At 39.6% G+C, this 21,163-nt stretch overlaps 1 protein-coding gene and 1 long non-coding RNA gene across 2 annotated transcripts in view; one reads left to right on the top strand and one right to left on the bottom strand.

The window, feature by feature from the left end:
• Positions 1-21,163, bottom strand: part of RASGRF2 (Ras protein specific guanine nucleotide releasing factor 2) — a 225,546-nt gene that overhangs the window by 16,973 nt on the left and 187,410 nt on the right. Inside the window, 1 exon segment of the mRNA XM_038403244.2 lies at positions 3,040-3,152. Coding sequence (XP_038259172.1) covers positions 3,040-3,152 — 113 coding nt within the window.
• LOC122460381 lies at positions 19,328-20,429 on the top strand. Its single transcript, XR_006281646.1, has 3 exons — positions 19,328-19,455; positions 19,720-19,721; positions 20,142-20,429. It is a non-coding gene; the product is annotated as an uncharacterized LOC122460381 (long non-coding RNA).

Genomic DNA, 21,163 nt, shown 5'->3' with positions numbered 1-21,163 from the left:
AGTGACTTTCTCTTAAGCAGTTGATTGTTACCAAAATCCACATGCAAGTCTAGCAAATACACATCTCCTTTGTAGCTAAACACATTACAAAGCTTGTGCAATACAAGATCTTATGGGACTGCTACATTTTAGGTGACAGCATCTTTTACTTGCATCCTGACATTCTACTGATTACAATGGAACACCAATATAAATTATGAATATGATAATCTTACATTTATGCAACAGTTTTCATCCTCAACGTTCCTAAAGTACTATGCATATATAATAAACACATATTTAGGCTGTAGACAGGAATATCAGCTGCAGATGAAATAAAAGTCACCTATAGAATGAACTGTTCAGCAATTATTCAATAACACAGAACAGCAACACAATACAACTGTTTTTAAGGGGAAACTAAAAACATCTTATTCTATTAAAACTATTGGAGGAATGTAATTAGGTATATGTAAACACCCAGTGTAGGAATTGGACAGACAAGTAGAATTAGTACCCCTACTATCATTGCGAAAAGTAACACTGGATTTTAATAACCCCTATTACTCAGGACCTTGATTTCACACCTCATTTGAAAGAATGCACAGCACACAGTATCCTCTGAAACCACACTGGGTCATAATACACTAGTCTCCCAGAGGGAATACTGACATATACTGAACCATCAACACTACTCGAAACTCTTCCATCAAAGGTGTGACCCAGGCTGACTGTTTGAAAGGTTTGATAGGACCGGCTAAAGGTGGACTACAGGTACAGAAAGGAGAGGGATGCTGGCTCTGCAGTTATGGCAGGGACTCAGGAAATCTGAATCTCTTCCTGGCTATGTGACAGGCTCCCTATGTAAATTACTTAATCTATGTTTTGGTTCCCCACTTGTAAAATGGGGGTGATACTTTCCTAGCTCAGGAGGCTGCTGTGACGATAAATTAATTAATAGAGATGGTCAATAAATGCTCTATATTGTCTACAAAAAATGAATAAAATGAAGAATTTTTGTTTTGTTCAAATTTTTTGTGGAATTTTTCAATAAAATTTTCATTCCACAAAATATTTTGGTTTTTGGTCCTGCTATCCCTTTCTCTCCCTTTTTTCTCTCTCCTGCCCCCTTTTTTGCCTATTAAAAATGCCAAAAATATTTCAGTTTTTGAAAACTAAAATTTTTGGGTTTTCATTTTTTGTTGTTGGAAAACTGGAACATGTTTAACAAAACAAAAACTTTTCATAAACATTTATTATGGACAAAAACGTTTTTCAGTAAAAAATGTTTAATAAAGTTTTTTGAATAGCTTTATTCATTAATTGATGTGAGGTGCTCAGACAGAAACTGCATTAATGAATGTCATAAAAAGGCACATAGGTAAATAAATGCAATCTAAAGGAGCAATAGAACAGCTTTGGAAAGGGAGGAATTCACTTACAAACAGTTTCAACATAGCCTTTGCTATTGTACTTTTTGAAAGGAACAACTAATGTTTTATGTATAAACTTGATAGATGTCTATGTCTTCAATGTACAAGTTTATCCCATCTCTCTGTCAATAGCATTTCGTTCTATTCTTCCTCAGGCCTATATTTGGCTGAGATCTTTAAGGATTTCAAAGTAACTTCAGATCTCTTTCCCAGCATCTTGGTATCCTTTGTATTCTTTGCTTATAGATGCATTATTAAAACCTATTGTACTACAATCAGTTACATCCTTCTTGCTTAAGCTTCATCTAAGCAAGAATAATTAATACCTGTGCAATTCTTATTTTCAGTAATACTATATGTTACTTATACAATATATTATACTAGGGTTTGGTTTTTTATTTATGTGAAAAAATGAACTGAGGCCTTACTAACATGCAGTAACAAATTCTCATCTTAAAAGGCCTATTTAAGATCCTATTTTTGCCCTTCAATCAGTTTTTATCCACTAAGTCAACTTCCCACTCATTTTCTGACTTGTTCCTTTTCACATAAATATCTGATGTGGAAATTTGTCCTATGTTCTCAGAGAATTCAGGCAAATATTTATTGTACCTCTATTGACTTTCTGGCAGTATATTTTCAAGAACTCTAAGAAGCTCCTGAGGCATGTCCTTGATTGTTCTGTTTTTCATATCTTCTTTCTCCAATTTTCTACTCTTAATTCTTCCTTACTAATATAACAAAATGTACATAGCTATCAGCCACTTTCTTATAAAATGTATATCATTCCCACCACACTGATTGATTGAAATTACACACATTCATATATATGAAAAGCCAGTTGTCTTTCCCTTGACAGTACAATATATTCTAGCTTTGTAATTTCACTCAATTTTATCCCTAAATAGCTCTAGCTCTGCAGAAACTCTTATGCCTTTTATTTTATGGCAATTAGTTAACCAATCATTTACTCCTATAATCCACTCACATAACTTTAGTCATGGCTATCAGCACACAATAAAGTATAAGTAATATCTCTTTTATTTAATCTTTCATATCACATTAGGCTGTCAGTTTCACAAACTAAGCAGGTTGACCTGCTCACATTTGGATGGAAGATCTCAAAGGAACATCTAGATACTTTAAGAAATGGTGTTGATTTACAGTAGGTAGCACCCTCCTCTCTAAATGAATACAGAACCTATGCCCTGCATGGTGTTTGTTATGTGCTGCTGGAGATGTACGTTTCCGGATGAATTGTAAATCTCATGTCCGGACTGCTTGTTGTCATTAACAAAAATCACACAATACTTTTCACCAAATTGGATAATTACATTATGCATACCTAAATTCTCCTCAATCTCCTTGCAGTTTCTATTTGTTAAAATATTCTTTGATTCCTGTGCAACGTTGCTATACACTGTTAAACAATTGCCACATTTTATCCCAGAGGTGGCTGCATTTCATTGGTAGATATAAAGTTATCCCTGTATATGATTTGTATTTCAATTGTTAAGCACTTTGTGATCTTTCAAAAATAAAGACACTGTGTTATAACAAGCTACTGATTTCTTTGTTTTTCATAATATGGTTTACAATTCAATTACATTCATTTAAATATCTTTACCTCAGTATGTTTGCTGTGGCTTTTCTTTCTTGTGGTAGAAGGTCTGGATCTCTCAAAACTTCTTCCAGCAAATTTAGAACATTCATTTTCATCTCATTGTTTAGTTCAAAATCCTATGAAATAAAATGATTATATTATCTTTGTTTTAAAGATTTAGAATGAATAACTCAAAATATATTATCTGTTATTTTTGCTTACATTTGAGCAAGTTTACAGTACAGAGTTATTGTAGTGGATATGGCATGGGACTGCGGGACTGAATATCTGTCATCTATCTCCTGCTCTACCATTTATTTGCTGTGTGACATGGAGCCAATCACTTAATATCTCTATTACATAGTTTCCCCATCTGTAAAATGTGAATAAGAACATTTAACTTTGTGAAGTGCTTTGAGATCTTTAATGGTAAATGCTAGATATTACTATTGTCATATGAACTTGATCTCGTGTTAGTTTGAAAATGAATAAAAAACAGATTTGGAATTTATTCACTATTCTGCAAATGTTTTATCTTCAAAGCAGTGACATTGGATAAAGAAAAACTATTTGAACCCTTCTCAATAGTCAATGGCATAAGATGACATTTTCCTTTGGTGGAAAGATTGCGTATCTCTTAGATGGGATCATCAAGAGGCAGAAGTATGACAGCCATATTACTCCCAGCAAAACTCCATCTGTGATGCAAAATACTTTTGGGCGGATCCTCAGCCAGTGCAAATTGTCATAGCTCCACTTAAATCAATGGAGTTATGATAATTTACATCAGCTGAGGAACTGCCCCTTTATCTTCTGGGGCATAATTCTGTGAAAGCTCTGCTAGACATGATTCATACAGTCACAGATTCCAAGTCCAGAAGGGACCACTGTGATCATCATGTCTGACCTCTTGTATAACACAGGCAATCGACCTTCCCCAAAATAATTCCTAGACCATATCTTTTAGTCAAAAATCAAATCTTGATTTAAAAGTTGTCAGTGATGGAGACTCCACCAGGACTCTTGGTAAAATGTTCCAATGGTTAACCACTCTCACCGTCAAAAATGTATGCCTTGTTTCCAGTCCACATTTGTATAGCTTCAGCTTCCAGCCATTGGATCATGTTATATGTTTTTCTACTAGACTGAAAAACCCATTCTTAAATATTTGTTCCCCATGTGGATACTCATAGACTCTAATAAAGTCACCCCTTAACCTCTTTGTTAAGCTAAATAGATTGAGCTCTTTGAGTCCATCACTATAAAACATGTTTTCTAATCCTTTAACCATTCTTGTGGCTTTTCCCTGAATCCTCTCCAGTTTATCAACATCTTTCTTGAATTGTGGGCACCAGAACTGGACAAGTATTGCAGTAGCGGTAGCACAAGTGCTAAAGACAGAAGCAAAATAACCTCTCTGCTCCTACTCAAGATTCCCGTTTATGCACCCAAGGATTGTATTAGCTCTTCTGGCCACCCCACCACATTGGAACCTCATGTTCAGCTGATTATCCCTCACGACCCTCAAATCTTTTTCAGAGTCACTGCTTCCCAGGATAGACTCCTCCATCTTGTAACTATAGCCTACATTCTTTGTTCCTAGGTGTATTCATTTACATTTAGCCATATTAAAAACATTTTGTTTGCTTGCGCCCAGTTTACCAAGTGATCCAGATCAGTGACCTGTCCTCTTCATTATTTACCACTCCAATTTTTGAGGCATCTGCAAACTTTATCAGTGATAATTTTATGTTTTCTTCCAGCTCATTAGTAAAAATGTTTACTAGTGTAGGGCCAAAAACCAGTCCCTCTGGAACCCCACTAGAAACATACCCACTAGTGGATGATTCCCTGCTTACAATTACATTTTGAGATCAATCACTTTGCCAGTTTTTAATCCATTTAATGTGTGCAATGTTCATTTTATATTGTTCTACTTTTTTAATCAAAATGTCATGTCGGGCCACTTCGAATGTCTTACAGAAGTCTATTACATCAGCCCTATTACCTTTACAACCAAATTTGTAATCTCATCAAAAAAGATATCTATTTAGATGGGATCTATTTTCCATAAACTCGGGTTGATTTGCATTACTCCTTTAATCTGTTATTAATCAAGTCCTGTAACAGCCACTCCATTACCTTGCCTGAGGTCAATGCCAGGCTGACAGAACTATAATCACTTGGGCCATCCCATGCACCCTTTTAAAAAAAAATTGGCACAATATTGGTTTTCTTCCAGTCTTCTGGATCTTTCCTAGTACTTCAAGACTTATTGAAAATTAACATTAAGATCCTTAAAGCCAGCCATTTCTGTTCCCCTGAAGCCTCTGGAGAAGAGAGCAAAAATCCTCATATTTTAATATATACCTCATTCAGGAACTGTATTACATCTCAGTACCCCTCTACTTGCTGGGCTTCCAATCCCTCCAACCTCTGTCCCCAAATAATCTGTGGAGAGACTGTGGCCTATTCTGCAATGGAATGTCTTTCCCTCCCCTATTTAAATAAAGTTACTGTAAGATTGTAGCACACCCTGAAAGTCTTTAGAAGATCACTAGTGGGTCATTGTAGAATAACATTTCATATGGATCTGACATTATACTGGAGACAAGTTTCTTTGTTAAACCAAACACAACGAGGCATCCTGGACTCCTTGTTGTTTTTGTTGATGCAGACTAACACGGCTACCACTTTTTTTAAACCAGTTAATTACTCTTGTTTGTGCTATGTGTGATTTATACTCAATTTCTGTATGTGTTGCCTCTGTCCCACACTGGCATGTTATTCTTCCCTTTTTCCCTTTGTCTAAAAGTCAATAAAAGTACTAGGGTTTGAAAAAATCATCTCTCATTCACTACTGAAAGGTCAGCTCCCACCTCTGATCAGCTCATGTCAGTGTCCATCCTGTTGTTACCTTTTCAAACAGGCACCTTCATGCTTTCTCCCATGCTTTTTTCTTCTGCCCCCTCACACCTGGGAGGCGTTCCCCATAAACATCCACAAAGCTACCTCCTTATCTTCCTTCACACCTCTCCTTAAACCTCTCCTTTACTGTGATACCTACAAAAACTTGACAATGGTTAGGCTGCTGGTGATCTGAGTTTGCAGCATATCATGCTGATCAAGATTGTCTTATTGTTTCCTTGTACCCGCCTCTCTCTCTGTCTGTCTGTCACCATTTGTCATCTCATATCTTGTATTTAAATTGTAAGCTCTTTGGGACAGGGACCAGTACAACCCCTAGCACAAGAGGTCCTGGTCCCTGATTAGAGCTACTAGGTGCAATACAAATAATATTAACAAATAATAATAACAAACAATAATATTAGAGCTACTAGGTGTAATACAAATAATAAATAACAGAAAGGACTGGGTCCCTGCCTGGATTGCTTACAGTCTAACTCAGGCAGGCACACTACAGTGTACGCACAAGAATAAGTAGAAACACTCTCTGGATATTCAGTATGGGAAAGATTCATGACATAAATGAATTTTAAGAGGAGAGTTGACGGTAGCTTTTGGCCCATAGGAGGAGAGGAGCTCTTCCAAACATTTGCATTTGAGCTAAATGCAAACATTTGGAAGTGGGAACTAAACTCAAAAGCTTCATTTATAATAATTTATAATAATAATAATATATATATAATACAGTATTACTTGCAATCCTCTTATCATGTTTGTGGCAATTCACCACCTGTTTCCATGAAATAGAAGCACAGCTAACAGCAGCAAAGTTACTGAAACTCTTGTACATTTCATTTGATGCTGCTGGTTAAGAGGCATAGATGGCATTTTTTCAGAGAGGCCTTTTGCTCTTATGTTCACCTTCCTGTCACCCACTTGCACCACATCAGGCATCTCCCTTCTATGACAGTTGTCTCATATTTTTACTTTGACCATAGTCAATGCTAATTCGTAATGTTTATACCAACTAATGTTTCCAAGTGCTTTTTCTGCACTATTTGCCCAGATAGTATGGACTACTAGAATGAATGGGGGATGCAGGATTGGGCCCTAAAAGAGCATATAGTTCAAAAACAGATGATACACAGAGGGAAGAACCACAAACTCCAGGCAGTGCATTTTTTGTTTTTTAAAGTACATTTTCTATTCTTGCTGGCTTGGTCTTCAGAAATGTCTTTTAAGAATGTTTTGAGTAGAGAGACAGGCAAATGGGGAGAATTTCATGTGTAAGGAGTGGCATGGAAGCAGATGCTAAGATGAAAGTATTGGAATATAGCTACTAATGTTGATATTTTTGTTCTAAAGGTCTCTAAGGAAAAACCTTGTGGGATTTACATTATTTTAAGACTATGGAAGATTAATCAAAGGAAGAGCCTTAAAAGGTTTGGCCAAGGTTTAAGCTTCCAGTAATAATTATTATTAACAACATATCAAGTTTGTTCTGTCTGTTCTGTACCTGATGGTGGCTATTCTATGACAGCAGCTGGGAATGCGAAGCACTTTTGGTAGTCATCTACCTAAGGAATCAGCATTACACAGAAAGGATGACCAAGATCTAACAACTTTCCTTTAACATGCTGGGTAAAATTCTGACCTATGGAAGTCAATGGGGGAGTTTTTCCATTTACTTCAATAAGGACAGGATTTTCACCTGCTATGCAATATCAACTAGACAGACTTGTTCAAATATTGTCTGTCCAAAATATGTACTTTTAAAGTCACAGTGAATCAATTAGTTTAATTATAAAATAATTATTCCTACTGTCATGACATTTGTTTTATTACATCTAGAAACATTATCTTTTTTTTAAAAAAAATACAGATTTAGTATTTTATTTTAATTGGTTAATCAGGATGGAAACTCATTGTGTGTATGTCAGGTGCAGTATGGAATAGACTTTACTGGTTTAACAATTGCTTAAATACTCAATTACAGTATAGCCTAGAAACAAACAACTCTTATATGGATCAATAGAAATTTCCACAAGATGGCACTCCTCAGATAGCTGGAAAAATCTATTTATGGTGAAGTACAGAATGAATGTACATGCTCTCAGGACTAGCTTTAATCCTGGATTTTGTTGGGTTTTGCAGTGACCTCAGCAGTGGCAAGTTCACCTGAAAGGGGTTTCTGGCATTGCAAGGCAACTACAAATCCCCACCCCTTCATTAGGGTGGCCTGCAGCCAGCCAGCACAGCCTCTAAAGTGGGTAACACTGATTGGGGAGAAGTCAGGGTGGCCAGGAGATGACATTGTCACCCTTGGAGCAGAAACTGCTGGCAGAACTCCTGTGTCACAATTTAAAGTTGCCATTCCCAGCATAATGCCTAAAGGAAGGTGGCAGTGCACATACTGCTTGCCTTACCAGGGATAATTGTCTAAGTCTATCTGTAAACTCTTTGGGGCCTGGACACTCTTTATAACCAGACCAATTGTAATCAATGGAAAGAGTTTCACTGAGTTCCATGGTCTCTGGATCAGGCCTGCAGCTGTATAACTTTTATAGCTCTAGACTCATGCTCTGTGCTAAAATACAAAATAAAAACAATTATATACCTGATCTGTGATGCGCTGGCTTCCACCTTCCCCCTCTCTGGCTCAAGGATTTTATTTGCCTCTGCCTGCACCAACCAAGCTGAATCAAGCCACTTATGTAGGTGTCTCACCTGCAGCTATCTAGTGTCTAATTAAGGAAATTGTTTAAATCTAAGAAGCAGGAAGATTGTTGTTATTCAGAAAAGAAGCAATTTTTGTACTAAAGATATTTGATGTAATTTATGTTCAGTAGTCTTCTTTTCCATATATATATTGATTTACCTTTCTTCTTACATTTCCCCATGTTCTTGTTTTTCAGTATTTGGCCTGTGACAGCACACTGATCACACTTTGTAATTTTGAAGTAGTAAACCAAAGTAAAATTCAAAACAAAAACACAGGGTTTGTCTATTTCTATTTTGCTAGTTTTGTGTTAACCAAAAAAAAAAAAAAAGATCTAATTTAGGTACTCAGCTGCCATGGTGATGAGCACACTATAAGGTCTAGATAGATAATTTGATACATTTAAAATGTATTGAGAAGAGGTGAATAGTAAAAGTGCCAATAATATTCAGTGTGAAGACATAAATCACTAATTGCTAATTTTATAATTTTAGAAGGCTTTTTCCCAACAAATCCTCTCAATTTTCACTTGCCGTATTACTTTGTAACAGAATGAATGTATATGTGGTATATCACAACATGGATTTTCTCTAGTATTTTCTATTTTCTGTTGATAGGAGATTCGTTTGCATTTGGATGATTTGCTGATATATGGACTTCACTTAAATCGCTGCACATGTCAGAAATCAGAATATATTGTCATACAACACCAAATCAAGCTTTTCACTGCCACTTACTTTATTATCACAAAAGGAATTTGTTTAATTAAAACTTAATTGCTCATTGAAGTTCTGAATTTTCCAAAGGCAAATTTAAAATTTTATAGTGGTTTAATCTTTCATGACAGGACACACAGCTCTAGTATATTCTAAAACTCAAACCTTTCCAATATCTATCTATCTGATCTATCTTTGTGCTTTTAATAAAAATTTTCATGTAGTGTAAGCATAGAAACTAATCAACTCAAAGTCACTATCAGAATTTCAAAATGATTTTTCTTGTGATCCAAATTTGAGAGTTGTTATAGAAAAAAAATCTCCTTATTTATTTATTTAAAATTTATATTGCAGTAGCACCAAGAAGCCAAGAAAATTGAGGCCTCATTTTCTTGGACACTGTACAGACATACAGAGAATGTCAGTTCCTGTCCTGACAATCTAAAAGATATGCACCTGGATGAGACAATCAAATGGGAGAGATGTGGAGTGCAGGAGACAGGGTAACAAATAACAGGATGTGTGCAATTCTTAGCCAGTCATGAGCAGTGTTCACAGATCACCAATATTTCCAAATGTACAAGAGACAGACTAGGTATTTTCAGAGTGAAGTGAGGAGCATACCCATTTTGCTGTCACGTTACGTGCACAGATTGCATAGGTAAAATGCTTACTGGAATGAGCAATAAAGCTAGTATGATTAAAAAAAACAGAGGCAGAGACAATTTATTAATGGTGCTTTGTCATATATGGAATCAGAGTTCAAAGTTCAATTCTAATTTTGTCCCTACACAAGTATATAGGGACAAATTAGAAAGGCCAAGACTAAAAACGAGATCAAACTAGCTAGGGACATAAAGGGTAACAAGGAAACATTCTACAAATACATTAGAAGCAAGAGGAAGACTAAGGACAAAGTAGGCCTGTTACTCAATGAGGGGGAAAGACAATAACAGAAAATGTGGAAATGGCACAGGTGCTTAATTACTTCATTTCGGTTTTCACCAAGAAGGTTGGTCGCAATTGGAAGTCTAACATAGTGAATGCCAGTGGATCAGAGTCTAAAATAGGGAAAGAACAAGTCAAAAATTACTTAGACAAGTTGGATGTCTTCAAATCACCAGGGCCTGATGATATGCATCCTATAATACTCAAGGAGCTAACTGAGGAGATATCTGAGCCATTAGCAATTATCTTTGAAAAGTCATGGAAGATAGGAAACATTCCAGAAGACTGGAAAAGGGCAAATATAGCACCCATCTATAAAAAGGGAAATAAGGACAACCTGGGGAATTACAGATCCAGAAAGATAATGGAGCAAATAATTAAGAAATCAATTTGCAAACACCTAGAAGACAATGAGGTGATAAGTAACAGTCAGCATGGATTTGTCAAGAACAAATCGTGTCAAACCAACCAAACCAACCAAAGATAGCTTTCTTTGACATGGTAAGAAGCCTTGTAGATAGGGATGAAGCAGTAGATGTAGTATATCTTGACTTTAGTAAGGCTTTTGATACGGTCTCGCATGACCTTCTCATAAACAAACTAGGGAAATACAATCTAGATGGCACTACTATAAGGTGGGTGCATAACTGGTTGGAAAACCATTCCCAGAGAGTATTATCAGTGGTTCACAGTCATGCTGGAAGGGTATAATGAGTGGGGTTCCACAGGAATCGGTTCTAGGTCTAGTTCTGTTCAATATCTTCATCAATGATTTGGATAATAGCATAGAGAGTACACTTACAAAGTTTGCGGATTATACCAAACTGGGAGGGGTTGCAAGTGCTTTGGAGATAGGATTAAAATTCAAAATGATCTGGACAAACTGGAGAAATGGTCTGAAGTAAATAGGATGAAATTCAATAAGGACAAATGCAAAGTACTCCACTTAGGAAGGAATAATCAGTTGCACACATACAAAATGGGAAATAACTACTTAGAAAGGAGTACTGTGGAAAGGGTCTGGGGAGTCATAGTGGATCACAAGCTAAATATGAGTCAACAGTGTAACGCTGTTGCAAAAAAAGCGAACATCATTCTGGGATGTATGAGCAGGAGTATTGTAAGCAAAACACGAGAATTAATTCTTATGCTCTAATCCGTGCTGATTAGACCTCAGCTGGAGTACTGTGTCCAGTTCTGGGTGCTAAGTTGCAGGAAAGATGTGGACAAATTGGAGAAAGTCCAGAGAAGAGCAACAAAAATGATTAAAGGTCTAGAAAACATGACCTATGAGGGAAGATTGAAAAAAATTGGGTTTGTTTAGTTTGTAGAAGAGAAGACTGAGAGGGAACATGACAACAGTTTTCAAGTACATAAAAGGTTGTTACAAGGAGGAGGGAGAAAAATTGTTGTTCTTAACCTCTGAGGATAGGACAAGAAGCAATGGGCTTAAACTGCAGCAAGGGAGGTTTTATGTTGAACATTAGGAAAAACTTCCTAACTATCAGAGTGGTTAAACACTGGAATAAATTGCCTAGGGAGGTTGTGGAATCTCCATCATTGGGGATTTTTAAGAGCAGGTTGGACAAAGACCTGTCAGGGATGGTCTATATAATACTTAGTCCTGCCTTGAGTGCAGGGGACTGGACTAGATGACCTCTTGAGGTCCCTTCCAGTTCTATGATTCTATGATCGCTACCCCTGCCAGCAGGAATTGGGAGCACCGTGTAGGCAGTATGCTTAGGGTTCTGTCTACAGTACGAAATTATTTCGAAATTATTCTATTCGAATTTTTGGAAGCGATTTTATACATTTGGTCTTCTGTGTCCCCACTAAAGCACGTGAATTTGGTGGAGTGCGTCCACAGTACCGAGGCTAGCATCGAATGTTGGAGCAGTGCACTGTGGGTAGCTACCCCACAGTTCCCGCCACCCACTGGAATTCTGGGTTAAGCTCCCAGTGCATGATGGGGCAAAAACATTCTCGCGGGTGTTTCTGGGTGTGTGTCGTCAGTTGCTCCTCCCTTCATGAAAGCTACGGCAGACAATCGTTTTGTGCCTTTTTGGCGTGCAGATGCCATACTGCTTTCAGCAGACGGTGCACCGCTGCTCTCCTGCTACTATGAATCCACCTCACATTTCCTCTCATCTTCCTATGTAATTTCTAGTACTTACCCTTTCTCTTCCTCATCAAACGCTTCCACTGCCAACTCTGCTCAGCCATCATGAACCGAGCAGCACAGTTTCCGCCGCCAACTCTGCTCTCCCACTCTTGCCATGCTACCGAGCTTCTCCATGTTGTCTCTCCTGAGCTCCCGCCTCCGTGAAAGCTACAGAACACAACCATTTCCCGCCTTTTTTCGGCTATCATGAACCGAACAGCACCTCTTCCGCTGCCATTCTGCTCTCCTATGTTTCGCTCCCTTTTTCCACAATTACCCATGCAGGCACCATAGCCATGGAGCCCGCTCAGATCTCTGCTGCAGTTTTGACCAGTGTAAATACCTCGTGCATTATCCAGCAGTATGTGCAGTACCTGCAAAACCGGGTGAGGAAGCGACGACAGTGCAATTACGATAGTGATGAGGACATGGACACAGACGTTCTTAGAAGCACGGCATGTGGCGCTTGGGAGATCATGGTGGTGTTGGGCCAGGTTCATGCCGTGGAACGCCGATTCTGGGCCCAGGAAACAAGCACAGACTGGCGGGACCGCATAGTGTTGTGGGTATGGCATGATTCCCAGTGGCTGAGAAACTTTTGTACGTGTAGGACCACTTTCATGGAACTTTGTGATTTGCTGTCTCCTGCCCTGAAGTGCAAAGACACCAAAATGAGAGCAGCCCTCACAGTTGAGAAGCGAGTGGCCATAGCCCTGTGGAAGCTTGCAATGCCCGACAGCTACCGGTCAGTCGGGAATCAGTTTGGAGTGGGCAAATCTACTGTGGGATCTGCTGTGCAGCAAGTAGCCAATGCAATCATTGACCAGCTGCTATCAACGGTAGTGATTTGGGAAATGTGCAGGTTGCAGTGGATGGCTTTAATGCGCTGGGGTTCCCTAACTGCGGCGGGGTGATAGACGGAACGCATATCCCTATCTTGGCCCCGGAACACCAGGGTGGCCAGTACATAAATTGCAAGGGGTACTTTTCTATGGTGCTGCAAGCACTGGTGGATCACAAGGGACATTTCATCAACATCAACATGGGATGGCCGGGAAAGGTGCATGACGCTCGTGTCTTCAGGAACTCTGGTCTGTTTGAACAGCTGCAGGAAGGCACAAAATTACTGTTGGGGATGTTGAAATGCCTATAGTTATCCTCAGGGACCCAGCCTACCCCTATGCCATGGCTCATGAAGCTGTACACAGGCACCCTGGACAGTAGTAAGGAGCAGTTCAACTATAGGCTGAGCAAGTGCAGAATGGTGGTAGAATGTGCTTTTGGACATTTGAAAGCGCGTTGGTGCAGTTTACTGACTCGGTTAGATCTCAGCACAACCAATATTCCAATTGTAATTGCTGCTTGTTGTTTGCTCCACAATATCTGTGAGAGTAAGGGGGAGACATTTATGGCAGGATGGGAGGTTGAGGCAACTCGCCTGGCGGCCAGTTTCGCACAGCCAGACAACAGGGCAATTAGAAGAGCACAGCAGGGCACGCTGTACATCAGAGAAGCTTTGAAAGCCAGTTTCATGACTGGCCAGGGTACGGTGTGACAGTTGTGTTTGTTTCTCTTAAAGTTATCCATCCCCTATATATATAAAAGGAAATAAATTGTTTAAAAACTGTTCATTATTATTTGTTACACAAAACATTGAGAGAAATCAGAAGCTAGATGGGGGATGGGGGGGTATTGGGTTGGGGAGTGGAGGAGGAGGGAAGGAAAAGTCCAGAAACCAAATCAAAATTTAGGATATGTCAGCTTTCAGCTGCTTGTGCAATCCTCTGGGGTTGACTGTGGTTCCCCGTAGCCTCCCCCCACCCTTTGTTCTTGGGCGTCTGGGTGAGGAGGCTATGGAACTTGGGGAGGTGGGAGGGCGGTTATACAGGGGCTGCAGTGGCAGTCTGTGGTCTTGCTGCCTTTCCCGCATTAGATCCACCATACAGCAGAGCATGTCAGTTTGCTCCCCCACGAGCTTGACCATAGCATCCTGCCTGCTCTCATCGCATGCGTCCCTCCTCTCTTTGTATTCATGTAACGCTTTACGTGACTCCGCAATTGTTTGCCTCCACGCATTCAGCTGGACCCTATCAGTGCGAGAGGACTGCATGAGCTCAGCAAACGTGTCATCCCGAGTTTGTTTTTTCCACCTTCTAATCTGGACCAGCCTCTGGGATGGAGTAGATAGGGGCTGTGTTGAAACATTTGCACTTGCTGCGGAAGGAGAAAAAGGGAGGATAGTATTTTAAAAGATACATTTTAGAGAACAAAGGGGACACTCTTTCTCAGTGAAACAGGCAATGCATAGTACACAGCACATGCTCTTTCTGTACAAGGTTACATTTTGCCTCTTATACTGAAGTGCCTGCCACTTTGGGGTGAGTAAGCCATCACATGAGGCTGGGCAACAGAATTCAGCTTGCAGGCAGCCGTGGTAAGCCCTAGGGGCACGCGGGGTTCTGCTTCTTCTGCATTCATTTCAATGCTTTCAAACTGCCGGGCCCCCTTTCCCATAGCAAGCAATGCCTGGTGGTTTTGCCATATAAAAGGAGGGCCTGCAGGCTCTCTGGGATGTTTGCTTCACACAACACCCTCCCCCCCCCACCCACCGGGTGGCTCCAATGAGGCTCTGAGCAGGGATGAGCCCTTTAAACTAAACACGAACAGCTCAGCGCAGCTGGGTTTCCCTCCTCCCCCCATCGCGTGGCTCTGATCAAGCTCTCACTCACCAGAAGTGCCTTCTCCAGAGTCATGGTCTGGGAGCATGCCTTGGGAGTGGGGGGAGGCTACTGGTTCCAGCGTTAAGAATAGTTCCTGGCTGGGGGGGGAAACGGATTTCAAACTTGCCGCCTGTGCATTGTCCTCCTCCTCCTCCTCTTCATCCTCCAAAAACTCATCCTCCTCGTGCCGTGCTACCCCCCCCTTGCACGTGTCCAAGGACAGCGTTGGGGTAGTGGTGTCATCACCCCGCATAATTGCATGCGGCTCATGGTAGAAGCGGCATGTATGGGGCTGTGACCCAGAGCACCCATTCACCTCCCTTGCATTTTGGTACACTTGCCTGAGCTTCTTGATTTTTGTACGACACTGCTCTGCATCCCTGGAGTAGCCTCTTTCTGTCATGGCCCTGGAGACTTCAGCGTATGTATTTGTGTTTCTTTTTTTGGAACGTAGTTCTGCCATAACATATTTGTCTCCCCAACATGCGATGAGATCCAGTACCTCCCGTTCAGACCATGCTGGAGCTCATCTACGAATCCAGGACTGCGTGGTCTCTTGTGATGGTGGACTGTGCATGGTTGCCTGTGATGGTGGACCGTGCTGATGGTCACCTGTGCTGATGGTGACCAAAGAGGAAATTCAAAAGTTCCTGGGGCTTTCACTGCCTACACGGTTGCATCAGAGTTGAGAGTGTTGTCCAGAGCGGTCACAAGGGAGCATTCTAGGATAGCTCCCGGAGGCCAATAACGTCGAATTGCATCCACAGTACCTGTAACCCGGAACTGCAATCTCGATTTTAGTGCTACTACACTTGCCGACGTGGAGTACAGAAATCGGATTAAAGAGCCCTTTAAATCGAAAAAACTGGTCGTGCAGACGGAATCAGTTTTATTTTGAAGTAACTCGGCTAATTCCAAAATAACCGCGTACTGTAGACCAGGCCTTAGTCTCGATAGGAGAGGAAATGTCTCATGTCACTCAAGTAATCCATCTGTGATTAAGGAGCAGAGTAGTTGATGGGTTTATAACCATTGGCTAGGAGGATGGAGACTGAATGAGTAGAAAGTGTGAAGCAAGGAAAATACTGCTTAGATACTATGGTGATGTGTGCATTAGAAATACACAGATCTGATCATATAGCAAAATATAGAAAATGACCTACACAGTTCTGACAAGGATGCAAGAATGTAGGAGGGCCTTTAGAATAATTTCTCTTTTATGTAACTTCCACACACACATGTGGAAATAGTCTTCTTTTAAATACCCCAAGGAGAGCATCCTATAAACAGGGGACAGAGAGAAGCAAAAGACTCCACAAAATCCTCTAGTGATGTCAGCATGGAAATCTAATTGACCTGGGACATATTTGGATACTACAGTGATGAGGAGGGTGGACAGGAGATAAGTATGTAGATACCAGACATGGAGAACTCTGGAAGAATCTTTACAGGGAATCCATTTGCAGTCAGATTATCTGACTTCAGCATAACCCTAAATGCTTTATATACAAATAACTCTCACATCACTTTAGCGCTCATAAATGGAGCCAGCCAGCTTTCTAAATAATTCTCAGGCAACTTCAAAGAAGCCAGTTAGTAGGTTGGCATCAGGGTCCTGTGATTACCATGTGAAAAGGAGGAGGAGTGGTATGGGTTGTCAGGATAAATGTAACACAACTCCCCCAGGACAGCCTTTACTGAATACATTTGAAATAATTTAATTAGACTCTTATTTTATTCTAATATTTTGTTACATAATATTATGCTTTGAAGAGGCAGAAGAATGGAAAGCATCTCCAGAAGGTTTTGGCAAGCAAGGCTGACCCCTAAGGATATGCTACACATTGGAGATAGGGCTCGGTATTTTTGGGGATCTGTGCTCAGTTCACACCTACGGGCAATTCTAGTCAGCCCTGAAGAACCCTGCAGTTAGGATACCATTTTTGAGTGAGGGAAGAAAGGAGGCCAACTGATCCCCCATTCAGCTGTCTCCAAAGCAGTGTTTCCACATAAGAACCCTTTACTGGTCCCACAGTTGTTTCCTGATTCAGCCAATATCAACACTGGCTATAAGTATGAAGATACACTGTGTTAAATCTTTCATTTCACCTCACCTTGTGGGCAGATAAGAGGCTTTACAGTGAGGATCCTATGTGCAGAAACCACAGGAGAGGGCAACAGGACAGAAATCTGTGAGGGGCTGAAGGAGGAGGAGGAGGAGAGAGAGTATGGAAAGAAAAAGTGGAGAGAGATATGAAAGGGGAGGGAAGAAACAAGGTGAGAGATGTTGGGTCACTCTGCCCCCCCAAGAGGTGGATTTTGGGGTACTGCAGTTTTCCATCTATCTCCTCTACTGCAGCTGTTGGACCAGCAGGCTGGGGTGTGAGTGAGCCAAGCATGAAAGCAGTTCTGTGTTGCCATTTAGATTGTCATTTAACAAACTTTGTTTACCAAAAATGCATGCTAACAATCCTGAATCCAATTTCAATATTTTTTTTTAAAAATCAATATCCTAGCCCAAAACAGAAAATTAAGTTGTTCACAATTATTTGTGACAAGTTTGGTTTGGGGCAGGGAGTGGGCCAGTTTTCATCAGAGAAACAAAAAATGTTGACTGGCTTTCCTATAGCCTGTTACTGCTAAATAGAGCCTTCCGACAACTGTAATATGCTCATCTCCTTACTAGTGTATAGAGTTGTACTAAAATTCTCTTGTTTTTTTCCCCAGTGAGTCAGTATAGCTTTTGCCAGCCCAGAGGTTGGGCAGCCAATGTCTTACGTTTTCTAATGCTTTGTCCAACTTTCATAAAGTAAATACACGGTTAATATGAGTTAAAAAGGCCAAGTACACACCCTTGTGAAGAATCTGTGCAGTAGATCACACTAGAGCTGTGAAAATGTCAGTTTTTGATGGAACTTTAGAGGCAATGATTTATCATGTATTTCTGGCAGTGCCCAAAATGTGCTGCTATTGCTAACGTCTTTCCAAACAAAAGAAAGGCACAATAGGACTTCTGTAACATTTAATCTAGATGAGATGATTCTGTGCTGACTTCATTTTGGGCACTTTGTGCTTTACCTAGGAGTAAAACTAGGGTTATATTTTGCCACTGTTTGGAAACCCAGTTTATTAAACTGGATAATGCCATTAATCTGTTTACAGTATAAGGTTGATATAGAGTTGTAACTAACATTAAGACTGATGCCCACTATACATTTAGAACTAAAATGTGGCTTTGTAAAAATGACATGGGTTTTCAACTCTACTGTGTCTCAGTCAGGGTGGAGCACCTTGTAAGGGGTCTTCACACTAGCTCAAGGTCACAGACTCATGACTATCCTATATTAGTTATTTTAAATAATACTTCTGATAATCTGATAATTTAAACAGTTATTTCTTTAAAAAACACCCTTACAAGTTATGTCATATTGAAAACAACTTTCCGGGTCACAAAAAAGAAAGTGGATGGATGAAACAGGATTAGCTGTACAAGTACAGAAGTGTTCTATACTTAAGTTTGTACATCATGAAAACAACGACGTTGATCAAGATCATCAACTAACTGCCGAAGAAAATATTTATGCAGACAAAGCTCAAGAAATGCAACAACACACAGAAGAATCATTTGAAACAGATGCAGACACAAAATAAGAAATTACAACACTTGAAACTGTACTAGCATGGGATATAGCTGACATTGGCACATGGCCGCAATCTTTAAACAACGAATTCCGTGCCATTATACTTTATTCTACTGGAAGAATAAAAGGTCTTGACTATCCTAAACACATTAGAGGTAGGAAATTCACAGAAAACAAATTACTACAAAAGACTTTCTAATGGTGAAATTGTCAACAGACGGTGGCTTGTGTACTCTAAATGCAAGGATGCTGTATTTTGTTTCCCATGCAAGCTTTTCAATAGTTGCAATTTTAAGATAGCAACCATGGGTATTAATAATTGGAAAAATCTTAGTCACATATTACCGCAACATGAAAAGGCACAACATCAAATTGAAAGTATGCACAAATGGTGTGAGCTGAGTGTAAGGTTAAAAAAATCAGACAACTCTTGATGCTCAAAATCAAAGATTGCTGGAGTCAGAGAAGCAGCATTGGTGTCGTGTTCTTGAACATCTATTATCTACTGTTGAATATCTATCAACAAACAATCTTGCTTTTAGAGAAAGCGTTGAGAAATTATTCCAGCCCAAAAATGGCAATTTTTTGGGCCTGGTACAACTGCTGGGAAAATTTGACACAGTGATGAGTGAACATCTCCGAAGAGTAACTGAAAATGAAATACATGACCACTATTTGGGACCAAGAATTCAAAATGAACTGATCATGCTAATGAACGATAAAGTGAGAGACAAAATTGTTTCATTGATTACTTTGGCAAAATATTTTGCCGTAATTCTAGATTGCACTCCGGACATAAGTCATCAAGAACAGATGTCGTTAGTAGTGAGATTTGTCGACATTAGTGATTCAGCACAGATTACAATTAAGGAATCATTTATCACATTTTTAGACGTAAAGGACACTACAGGTTTTGGACTTCTTCAAGCTCTCCTTGATGAACTAAAATGAATAGGATTGTCCGTCATGAACATTAGAGGACAAGGATATTATAATGGTGCCAATATGAGAGGATGCATGTCTGGCATGCAAGCTAGATTGCTGGCAGAAAATCCACGAGCCTTTTTTGTTCCGTGTGCATGCCACAGCTTTAATTTGATTTTGTGTGATATGGCCAAGTCTTCTGTAGAAGCTATTTCTTTTTTTGGTTTGCTGCAACGCATTTACTTGCTCTTTTCAGCTTCCACTCAACAATGGCAAATATTCAAAGCACATGTCAATGTATTATTGTTAAGCCTTTATCTGAGACACGCTGGGAAAGCAGAGTAGAAAGTGCAAAAACGTTGAGATATCAATCTGAGGAAGTTTACAAAGCACTGGTTGCTATTTTGGAAGAAGCCAGAGATCCAAAAGCTAAAAGTGAAGCACAGTCATTGGCCTCTGAAATATCCAGCTTCAAGTTTCTAACATCTGTCGTAATCTGGTATGACGTTCTTGTTAAAATCTCAAGTGTAAGCAAAATAATGCAGAGTCCAATGATGCAGCCTGATTCAACACTTACCTTACTAAACAACACACGAGACTTTTTAGTGAAATACAGAGAAAATGGATTCAAAGAAGCACAGGTTACAGCAAGAGAGCTTGCACAGGCACTCCGTGTAGAACCAAAATTTCTATGGCTAAAGTGACACGAGTTTCAAGGAAAAAACGGCAAGCGGACTATGAAGGCGCAGATGAGCCCATAGACAATCCAGAAAAGAAATTTGAGGTTGAGTTTTTTAATGTTGTGATGGATAAAGCAGTATCTGCTGTTGATGAAAGGTTTAATACCTTACAAGCACACCATGAACAGTTTGCATTTTAGTATGACATAACTAAATTCAATGAACTAGGAAAACAAGAGTAGCAAATGACAAAGTGCAAGAACCTAGAGAGCCTCCTGAAGCACGGTGATAGTTTTGATTTAAATGGACTTGAACTGTACGAAGAATTGAGTACATTGTCATCAATGTTGCCACATGCAAAGATCGTTGACGGACATTGTGCAGTTTGTTCATATCAGCAAACTTGTTGACATATATCCTAATGTGTACATTGCCACTCGTATTCTACTGACAATTCCTGTAACAGTAGCATCAGGAGAACGGAGTTTCTCAAAAGTAAAGCTCATTAAAACTATCTCCATTCTACAATGAGTCAGGAACAATTGATTGGTCTTGCTATTCTTGCAAAAGAACAAAACTTTGTCTTTGTCATATGATGACATTATTACTGATTTTGCAGCCAAAAAAGCCAGAAAGATCACTTTTAATTAAAAACAAATCCTTGTTTCAATACCTCTTCATAGAAATTTTCAATAAAACGTTGACAAATTTAAAAAATTATATTATTTGCAT

Source organism: Dermochelys coriacea, chromosome 5, assembly GCF_009764565.3.
Source record: "Dermochelys coriacea isolate rDerCor1 chromosome 5, rDerCor1.pri.v4, whole genome shotgun sequence".
Lineage (NCBI taxonomy): Eukaryota > Metazoa > Chordata > Testudines > Dermochelyidae > Dermochelys > Dermochelys coriacea.
Note: the sequence above shows the minus strand (reverse complement) of the source record. Positions and strands in the feature narration are given on the sequence as shown.